The sequence below is a fragment of the Cynocephalus volans genome, chromosome 14 (assembly GCF_027409185.1).
Source record: "Cynocephalus volans isolate mCynVol1 chromosome 14, mCynVol1.pri, whole genome shotgun sequence".
Taxonomy (NCBI): Eukaryota; Metazoa; Chordata; class Mammalia; order Dermoptera; family Cynocephalidae; genus Cynocephalus; species Cynocephalus volans.
Window position 1 is genome coordinate 26,330,648 of NC_084473.1, and position 8,857 is coordinate 26,339,504.

Genomic DNA, 8,857 nt, shown 5'->3' on the forward strand with positions numbered 1-8,857 from the left:
AGATACCTTCCCTGGCTGAGTAGTATTTCCTACCACTCTGCAGGAGCCCTGAAAGGGGGCATAAAAGGAAGCCTGAGTAGCTTTGGAAGAATAACAAAGATGGAACATCACTCTGGGCTTCCCAGGATCTCACAGGGGTTCCTGTTATCTTAGACTGATTCCTCCAGGGATGGGATTGCAGAACATGTGAGAGACGCAAAGGTGGGAAAGTGACAACAATAAACTCCGGAAAGTCTCTGACTTCCATGCCCAATCTTGGCTCCTCATCTTCTCTATTCCCCCTCCCCAGTGATGCATTTCTCTTTCCCTCCCCTTCTTTTCTAGGCCATTCCATCTCCCAATCTCTGTCCTTACCAGTCTTCTCCAATCTTGTAGACATAGATGATGTTGTCAGTTTGTCCTATAGCAATTTTAGTGGAATCAGGAGAAAAGGCCATGCCCTTCACCATATAGCTCTTCCTACCATACTAAGAGTTAAAAAAAAAAGAAAAAGAAATAATGAATGTACATGAAGAGAAAAAAGAAGAAAAGGTGCATATGTGCTCTAATGGGCTTGAGGGATTTATACTGAGAAAAGACAGAGTAGGCCATTTCCTATGCCTGTGGCTAAGAGGCAAGTTAGGAAGTCCTACGGGTTTGTAAGGCCCCATCAACAAGTTATGGAACACATGAATATGCTCTTCACCTTCATGTCAGATGGTTTGGTGGAGAATTTATCTCTCCGCTCTCCATGTTCATCGTACAACAATACCACTCGGTCCACTGTGCAGACAGCAAATTTGGCATTGTTCTGGGACCAAGCCATACAGGTCACCTTTGCAGCTCCATCCTGCAGAGGCAAAGGGGTAAAATAAACCCAGGTGCTGGTCTAGAATGCCAAATGCATTTCTAGTTCCATTACTTCTAGTGTGAGTTTGGTCAATTTTCTTCCTGTCATAATCTTATCCTTAAAACAAAGCGATGCCTGTGGCCCATCCTGGTCTCCAAGGCCATCAGATCCTGGACTGTAAGAACAATGTGCTTCTAGAGACTCAAAACACGAATGTACTAAGAGGTGACATTCTAAATCAACTGTACTAATGTATCCCTGCAATGGCCTCCTTGTTCCTTCATATCCCAGGTCTGTTACTGAAATGAATTCAATTGGTCTGATAAGTTTTGGTCTTTAGCCATTCATTCAATTAATATTTTTTGCACAACATACTGAGAAAGGCACTTGGCCAGGGGCTGATAGAGAGACAAAGGGCAAAACACGGACCCTGTCCCTGGATCTAATAAGATGGTACAAAACAAGAAAAGTCCAATAAGAGAAGTATGTACAGAGAGCTGTAACAGTTTGGAGAAGCTTGAGATCATTTTATGTTTAAATGATCAGAATTACACTTTGAAGAATGGATGCAGCTGAGTGGAAAATTATCTGAGATGGAGGAATGGCATGAGCAAAGGCAAGTTCTGTTAAAAAACAGTAGTTTAATTTAGCTGAAACTACTTTGTAAACAGAACAGAGGAGGTAAGGCAGGAAAAACACACTGGGGCCAGCTCAGGAAGATTCTTTTAAGACAGGCTAAGGAGTTTGGGCTTCTTTGGCAGGAAAGAGGAGTTTGGGCTTCTTTGGCAGGAAAGGGGGAAACAGTGCAAGTTCTGGAATGGAGAGTAAGATAATTACAGCTCAGACTTAGGAAGAACAATTCCATTTTTTCACCCTTAACTATCCACTTCACAGAAGCCCAAGTTCGAAGTGATATGTCCCAGTGAATGACTCTTATCATGTCTGTCCCTTCACCACCAGCTCTGGTCTTCTATGGTTCTGCCACTAAAGGTTTCCCTCCTTGAGACAAAAAAAAAAAAAAAAAAAAAAAATAGCTTCTGCTCCAACTCTGATTAATTATTTGGACTCTAGAGCTCTGGCTTAAAACACTGTCACTTTTCACTCCTAAACCACCTACTCCAAAGTCAGAAGTAAAAAACCTTTTTTTTCACCAAAATCCTCAAACCAGGACCAGAAAATAGGCACACCACCACTACTACCATGCTCCAACTCTTCATTACATTAGAAGGGCTGAGGGCTCCTCATCAGCCTTTGCTGATCATCCTGCTTCATCACTTTGCCCAGTCCTGGGCATTCAGCCCTACCTGCATCATGACATAATTTTATTTTGGGAGACTGAAGGATAGATTTCACTTCCAATTTTTCCATCAGGGCAAAGATATTTTTAAATTACAGATTCTTACCGGTTAGTCACAGAATAAATAAATAAAAAATCAACAGATTTGGGGGGCAGCTTACTGAGCAATGAGCACAACTCTCTTTTGTTCTAATTTCCTTCTCTTCTCCAAATGCCACATCCTCTGTGAAGCCTTCATGATTTCCGTAATCAATGAATTCTCCTTTCTCTACAACATGTACCTCACTAGACTGTAGTGAGGATTACATGAAATAGGGGATAGAATAATACTAGCTAACCTTTACCAAGCACTTACCACACACTAGGCATTTTGATAAGTGCCTGACATCCATTATCTCATTTTACCTCATAACTCTGAGGTAGGCACTGTTATTATCCCTTCTACAGAATGGAAGCACAAAAAGGTTAAGTAATTGGCCCAACCTTACATACGCAGTTTGTAAATGGCTGTACCAAGATTTAAATTCATGTATGTTTGACTCCATAAACCACAATCCTAACCTTTAGTTATGCTGCCCTGGTACACATTAAGCAGTGAGTTAAGGAACATATTACTCCTATCAGCTTTGTGTTATTCTGTCCTTTGAATTTTGAATGTTCTTCCCTCGTCTATCCATTTTCACGCTGCTTTTTCAGTCTATAATGATCTTCTGTGCATATTACTTCATTTCACGCTGCTTTTTCAGTCTATAATGCTCTTCTGTGCATTTACTTCATTTAACTCTCTCCCAAATCGCCTAAGGTTGCTATCAATACTCCCATTTTCCAAACGAAGAAGATGGTGAATGCTCAGAGAGATGTGTGATAAGGGCTACAGCCAGAGATATCATTTAGTTAAGGTAGTGGTGCAGCTAGGACTTGAATTCTGGTCTCCTAAGTCCCCTCTTTAGGGCCTGCACCGAAAGCACTTACTTCTGTGTAGACTTATGTTCACATTTTACATGTGCGCCCCACCCTTTGCCATGAGTCTCTTGAAGGCAGAGGCAGTAAGCCGTAAGCCGGGTGACTTTAGATCTCCTAGAGCCCCAGCACGGGGCCTGGTACACAACTGATGATAACGAAATGTAATGACAGCTACAGCCCTCAGCGGTCCAGCTCGCCTGCTGAACAATACTGAGGGAGCAGAGTCCGGAGCGTGGCTAGATCCTTTACAGTCTTCTGCACACAGTGGGCGCTCAACATTATTAAACTCCAGGGCCCCCACTTTTCTTGGAACGTAAGGCGGGCGGGGGAGGGAAGAGGCACGCAACTCCTCACCTGAGGGCTCAGCAACGTCCTCAGGTGCTTCAGCTGCATGACGCACAGCTGTCGCTCAGGTGCTACCAAGACAGCGACAACTCCGGTGGTTACCTGGACAACCCTTCACGCAGCCGCAGCTACAAAAGCTGACGCTCGTGTTCCCGGAGCGCAACCCACGACGCAAGGTCACCACGTCCGTCCGCGACAAAGCGGGCAGGACGTGCGCAAGCGCAGTGAGACCTAGGGCGGGACCTCGAAAGGGTTTGAGGAATCCTCTCCTCGACCAATCCTGTCGCTGCATGCAAACCTAAAACCAAGCCCCGCCCACCAGCCTTCGGCAAACTCCCGGTCCTACGTAATCGTCCTCGTTATGGTAATCGTAGTCTTCTCGCTCTTTGATGTACGGAAGTGTGGCCGAGTGCATTCTTTTTTAATCCTCACAAGCCTGGGGGAAAGCAGGGCGGTTGCTATGGCAGGGCTTTTGCAGTTGACAGAATTGCACCTAAATAGGTTATCTGACTTGCACGGGATCACAGTATGTGTCTGGCAGGTACTGTGCGAAGTGGTGTACATGCATTATCAGGTCATTTAATCTCATAACCACCTTTTGAGTGGGATGGCGGTATTATGAGTTCCATTTTACATAATAGGAGATTCAGGATTAGAGGGGTCACTTGCCCAAGCTAACACAGCCAGTAAAGGACGGAACCGGGATTCAATCCAGAGCTGGCAGATTTAAACACTCTTTATGTTCCTTCTCAACTCTTAGCTCACTCTCTCCATGCCATGCTACTATACCTTGTGACACTCTCATCCCAAGAAATGATGTTTCCGGAGTCTGAGAGTTGAATGTTCTGGAACCAGCAGCCAGGGAAAGGTAAGGTACCCTAATTCCGAATTGGGTGACGGTGGGTTAGAGACGGCCACTTAGATCAGGATGCTTTTATAGTTCAGGGCAGAGGGCAAACCAGAGCTTGGCTGAACTGACAGGTTAAGATTAAGTCTTGTGATAACCTGGGGTTGGAGCTTGGTTAAGTAAAAAAGATATTGAATTCTTGATTTTTGTTTGGATTAGGGTCCCTTTCAGAAGTTTTTGGTCTAATTTCTTGTAACATATCAGAGAAATTGAAATGCAGAAAACGAGTTATTCATAAGCCTCCTCTGGAAATATCTGATGTTGGGATTTGTAACCCTCCAGCAAGGGTAGCATATGCTCTCCAGAGAGACTCTGGATCCGGCAGCCTTTCCCCCGCAGTGGTTGCAAATGTCAACAGATATTTCTCTCACTGCCACTAACCTGCCCTTGGAAATTAGGAAAGAATGCAGGACAGCCCCTATTTTCACAGGAAACAAGTAAGCCCTAAAGTTTAAATTATAATTCTTTTGACAGGGCAGCTCCAACCCTCAATTTTATTTACAGAATCCTCCTCTGGACATGCTGGCAAAGCGTGAATATAAACTCATTTACCTTTTATAAATATTATTGACCTTCACTGACTGAAAGAGACAGAGACAGAGATGAATGGGAAAGCCACGGAGGGAAGAGTAAGGCACAGGAATGCACAGGATGGAAGCATGTGGCACTGAGGGATCCATTATTGTAGCTGTTCTTTCATTAGTCCCCAAGACACTGCTCAGTCCTTTTCTGACCATTAGCTCAGGGTTGATGGAGGAGTCAGAAGAATAAATGTTGAGGAGCTGGGCCATTGATGTCAGCAGTGAAGATAAAAGGGTTACTGGCCCATGTGACATAACTTAGTTTCCACTCATGTAGGAAGAACTTACAAAAGTACTTCAAAAAGTTCGTGGAAGGATTCATATTATCTTTTAATTCTATTTTTCATGAACTTTTCGAAGTACCCTCATATATCTTTTATTTCCCTTTTCTTTTTCCCCTTTCTCACTCAACAAAGCAAAAGAAACTAGGGCTCTAGTTCTCTATGCCCTTTCTTCCTGATCCCTCTCCACCCATTCTGGTCTGGAGAATGGAAGCAAACACCTTACACTGAGAGTCTGCTGTCATGCTGGTGGTGGTATGAGGTGCCCTTGGAGAGCCAGGAGAGAGACAAAGTGGGGAAATGTCTTCAGCATACTATACAGTATACCATACAGTCAGCTCCAGTTTGTCCAAGAATCTTTATTGGAAAAATGTCCAAGGGGTGAGATCACCAGCAGCTGGAGGGGCTACCAGGTGAGAGGGGGAGCACCTGAGGCTCCATGGAAGACATTGGAGTAGTGCAGTGCAGCATCTGCCTTTAGGCCCAGATGATTCCTTTTATTTGCTGGGGGAGGGGGAGTACCCACAGAAACACCCTTCTCTGAGACCCAAAGGCAAGATGTGGGGGCAGCTGGGGATGCCAAGAGTCCTGATGCAGGTGAATTGGGGCCCTCATTTGGGACCTAATGGGATAGGGTTGAACAAGTGACCCTCCCCTGGACCTGGGAGATGGGAGGAGATATCCCATCTGATATGTACTCCCCAGGTCCAGGGGCACAGACTCTAACGGACCTACCTTCTGGCCCTGCTCACAGTGGAAAGAGGATGGGTACCAGGCCTGAGATTGTGGGAGGGTCATCACCCTATGGGAGGAGGTGGGATCCTTCTGCTTGGGCAGATCACCATCTTAGGCTCTCCCTGACCCTGTCCCCATCCCCCAGTTGTTAGTTCATCTCTCTTCTGGTTCTGTTTCTTCACTCAAACATCGATGGTGTTGATGGATGGTGACTTTTTCTGTGAAAGAAACTGGTTTGAGTCTCTAATTTCAGGAAGGTAATAGGTGCCACCCTTTCCAGCCTCCTGCATCCCACATCTTCCATTCTCCCTCTTTCCCTGCCCCTTTTTGGTCATCTTCCTTTCTCTGGCTGCCCCTCAGGGGCAAAATCACCCTTCCCACCCTTACTGGCCCCCACATCACCTGTCTTGTCCCTACTGGCCTTCCCTGAGGAATCTGTTCCGGCCCCTTGCCCTTCTCCTTGGGGTTGTTGTTAGAGTCATTGTCCTTGATGATGTCATACTGACGGCAGAACAGCCCAATCACAGCTGAAACACAACAATATAATCTGAGCTTTGATCTTGACCTCCCCACTCACAGCCTTGGAGGGCAGTGAGATACCCACACGGCTTCTAGAAAATCCAAGAAGAAAATTCTTGGATTCTTGGTGCCCATGCAATTTTCCTCTTTGGGCTCCTAACAGCCTTCTTTCCCTTTCTTCAAACTTCTCCTAACCATTCCCCGTCAACTAAGCATCTCCTCGCTCCGTTTTGGTCACTCGTTCTCCTGACAACTTTCGCCACCTCCCATCTTCACCGAGTCCCACTTCCTCAGTCCCTGGTCCCCCATCCAGCTGCTTACTCACCAGCCCACATGAGCAACACCACCACGATGATGACCACTTCCCCAGTCTGCAGTGGTTGCTCTCCATCCAGACCCTCCACTGTGATGTCCCCTGAGAAGGGAGGAGACAGACTTGGGATTACCAGGGAACAGCTAGAGAACTATATCTATGCAGACATATGCAGGATGGAGATGCCAGGGATTAGAGTTGTTGAGACCCTTCACAGTGTTGCCCCTGCAGTTGTAGGGTAGCCCCTCTCTGAGAGAAAGCCATTGGTGGACAAGTGGTTAGAGACCAAAATGCAGGAGGTAGCTCAGGCAGGCTGCAGCTGATGTGAAATGAGATTGGGTAATAGGAAGCCTAAAAGACTTGCCCCCAAACAATTCATTACTAGCCTGTCTATAGCCGGTTCCCTGCCCACCTGCTTTTCCTTCCTTTCTGGCCTTACGGTGAATTAAATCATCCTTTTATTCCTCTAAGCTAGACCATTGATTGCTTTGGGGCTATAAATAAGAGACTAAAAATCCAGGTAAAAAACTAGAGAATCCAACAGACCCTCACCTGGGCTTGAGCTGTTTGACGGTAGCCGGTCAGAACCCTTGAGAGTTCGAAAGTGCACCCGGGGCCCTGGCGGGCTCTCTCCCCGAAGGCCAATGCTCCTGACCTGCACTGTGTAGTCACTGTCTTCAGCCAGGCCCCAGAGGGCACAGGCCCGAGTGGTGGTGTTCACCTCCCGGATCACACGCTGCCCGGGGCCATTCTGCCGCTGCAGGGAGATGATGGGACAGGAGGGCAGCCTCACCCCAGTCCCAGGTCACAAGGCTCAACCCAGGACTCCTGAATATCCAAGCACTCCAAGGCAGGAGGGTGAAAAGGGCAGCTTGACCCAGGAAACACCAGCTCCTAGGTTCCTCCACCTCGAGGAGGGGAGTTTAAAAGGGGGAGGAAACTGAAGGAATGTTCAGAGATCCAAGGACACAGGCTGGGGGAGCAGAAGGGTGATTCATACTTGTTGGGATATGGAGTAGCCAATGACGATGTTGCCTTCTGGGACGTCCCAGGACACAGTGGCCGAGTTGGCTCTGAGGTGAGTGACCGTCACATTCACAGGAGAAGGAGGCCGGTCTGTGGGTGCCAGGGTGTTCACAGGTTAACAGGTTTCACCACAGACTAGCTCTGGTTGACCCCGCCCCCATTCCTCTTTACTCACCTGCTCGCACAAAGCCCAGGTCACAGCTGACCAGCAGGAGGACCGTGGGGCTTAGATACGGGGAGAGGGGCATCAGCGAAGCCATGGTCCCCACCGAGTCCGCTGGAGGGCACTGGGGCATCCGTTTGACATCCAGGCGGGGCTCCTGGAGGTGGCAGGAGTTGTGCGGAGTCAAAGGCGGCCCGGAGCGCTCGGTGGGCAGCAGCTCTCCGCGGCTCCGCACGGCCCACGGCAGCCCCATCTTCCCCACGCCTTCCCGCCCCCGCATGCCCGGGCGCCCCGGGGCGCTGTGCCCTGCCCACGCCCACCTCCGCCGGTCCTCGCGGTCAGTCAGGCCTCGGGGGGCTGCTCGGCGCCCAGAGGGCGGCCCATCGCCGACTGTGTGGCGCTGTCCCTACCCCATCCCGGCGCGGGCCCAGCGAGGCGGGCAGCGCGGGGCCGAGCTGCGGGCGGAGGGCAGAGGCCGAGCGGGCGCGGGCCGCGGAGTCTGTCCCGGAGCAGGGGGCGTTGCCGGCGCGGCCTGGCCGCTGGCCTGGGTCCCCGATGCGGTTGGCAGTGCGGCTGCCTCCGCCGGCCCCTGCAGCGGGAGGTGACCGTCCCGGGCGGCCAGCCGCCGCCTTCTGCAGCGCTGGCTCCGCTCGCTCCGCCGCAGCCCGGCCGGGACGTGCCGGCCCGCCCCGCCCCGCCGGGGTTCTCGCCGCCGTCATCCACCCTCCCGCTCCGCCCCCTCCCCCGCTCCCGGTTCTCTCGGGGCTCCGCCCACGACCCTCCCCATGGCGGCCTCCCGGGCCCCCAGCCCGTCTTTCTCCGGGTCCAGCCGATGAGCCGGCGGGGGCGTGGGGAGAGGCGCAGGTGCGAGGGTCTCGGGCACCTGGGAGAGCCCCTC

General features: G+C 49.8%; 2 protein-coding genes across 4 annotated transcripts in view; both read right to left on the minus strand.

The window, feature by feature from the left end:
• The window catches only part of IFT172 (intraflagellar transport 172), a 31,914-nt gene extending 28,294 nt beyond the window's left edge, over positions 1-3,620 (minus strand). The window contains exons 1-3 of one of the 2 annotated variants that reach the window (XM_063077895.1): positions 3,444-3,620; positions 686-829; positions 355-467 (exon numbers count right to left, since the gene is read on the minus strand). In XM_063077895.1, the coding sequence (XP_062933965.1) occupies positions 355-467; positions 686-829; positions 3,444-3,482 (296 nt within the window). In that variant the 5' untranslated portion in view covers positions 3,483-3,620. The remainder of the gene's footprint in view (positions 1-354; positions 468-685; positions 830-3,443) is intronic. The other variant, XM_063077897.1, reaches the window with a different exon arrangement.
• Positions 3,621-5,555: 1,935 nt separating this feature from the next.
• FNDC4 (fibronectin type III domain containing 4) lies at positions 5,556-8,606 on the minus strand. 2 transcript variants are annotated; one of them, XM_063078721.1, is made up of 7 exons: positions 8,280-8,606; positions 7,972-8,116; positions 7,771-7,886; positions 7,323-7,527; positions 6,783-6,872; positions 6,341-6,465; positions 5,556-6,156 (listed from the first exon to the last, which is right to left on the minus strand). In XM_063078721.1, exons 2-7 carry the CDS (start codon positions 8,090-8,092, stop codon positions 6,121-6,123), a joined length of 693 nt encoding a protein of 230 aa, XP_062934791.1. In that variant the 5' UTR covers positions 8,093-8,116; positions 8,280-8,606; the 3' UTR covers positions 5,556-6,120. The 2 variants fall into 2 exon arrangements, with proteins under 2 accessions (XP_062934791.1, XP_062934792.1); XM_063078722.1 differs by lacking the exon at positions 6,341-6,465.
• Positions 8,607-8,857: the final 251 nt, after the last annotated feature.

Bases quoted from the DNA above. Each gene is read 5' to 3' on its own strand.
- FNDC4 (XM_063078721.1), bottom strand. From the start codon at position 8,092: ATGCCCCAGTGCCCTCCAGCGGACTCGGTGGGGACCATGGCTTCGCTG. The intron at 7,528-7,770 runs GTATGAATCACC...ATCTCCCTGCAG, and splicing joins GCTACTCCATATCCCAACAA to CGGCAGAATGGCCCCGGGCA. The intron at 6,157-6,340 runs GTGATGTGGGGG...TTTCTTTCACAG, and splicing joins GGCCAGTAGGGACAAGACAG to AAAAAGTCACCATCCATCAA.